The 457-nt window shown below is 53.2% G+C and overlaps 1 protein-coding gene across 14 annotated transcripts in view; it reads left to right on the forward strand.

The window, feature by feature from the left end:
* Nucleotides 1-457, forward strand: part of LOC103459572 (pleckstrin homology domain-containing family A member 5) — a 190,252-nt gene continuing 189,795 nt past the window's right edge. For 6 of the 14 annotated variants that reach the window (XM_008401236.2, XM_008401226.2, XM_008401229.2 and 3 more), the window contains exons 1-2: nucleotides 52-174; nucleotides 264-340. In XM_008401236.2, coding sequence (XP_008399458.1) covers nucleotides 83-174; nucleotides 264-340 — 169 coding nt within the window. In that variant the 5' untranslated portion in view covers nucleotides 52-82. Of the gene's footprint in view, nucleotides 175-263; nucleotides 341-457 lie in introns of all 14 variants that reach the window. The other 8 variants (XR_001776212.1, XM_017302818.1, XM_017302817.1 and 5 more) reach the window with 4 other exon arrangements.

Consider the following 457-nt stretch of genomic DNA (forward strand, 5'->3'; position numbering starts at 1 on the left):
CTGGAGCTCTAAAGTGTGCGTGGGTTTGCCAGAGCGCGCTTGTCGCGGGTACGCGCACCTCCAGTGGAGCTCTCAGCTAGACATGGCGGCGGATCCAAAGCCGGACTGGCTCTGCTGTCTTCCCTCTTCTTGGAGTTATGGAGTGACTCGGGATGGACGCATATTCTTCATTAAGTAAATATGACGCAGACAATCGGGCACGTGTCATTTCCTCACTTGTCCTATTGTTGGCTTCATCGCTTCACATTTTTTCCTCCCACCAGCGAAGAAGCAAAGAGTACAACCTGGCTGCATCCTGTTACTGGAGAGGCTGTGATCACAGGCCACAGGAAAACTCCAGGTAAATCACCCGGGAATGGCTTCATTTCCCTCTGCACGCGCGCAAGGTTGTCTCGGAGTTGTGTTGGAAAGAAAAGGGCGACAAGTTGCGCAAAGATCCGTGGAGACGAAGGAAGGG

Source organism: Poecilia reticulata, linkage group LG23 (genome assembly GCF_000633615.1).
Source record: "Poecilia reticulata strain Guanapo linkage group LG23, Guppy_female_1.0+MT, whole genome shotgun sequence".
Taxonomy (NCBI): Eukaryota; Metazoa; Chordata; class Actinopteri; order Cyprinodontiformes; family Poeciliidae; genus Poecilia; species Poecilia reticulata.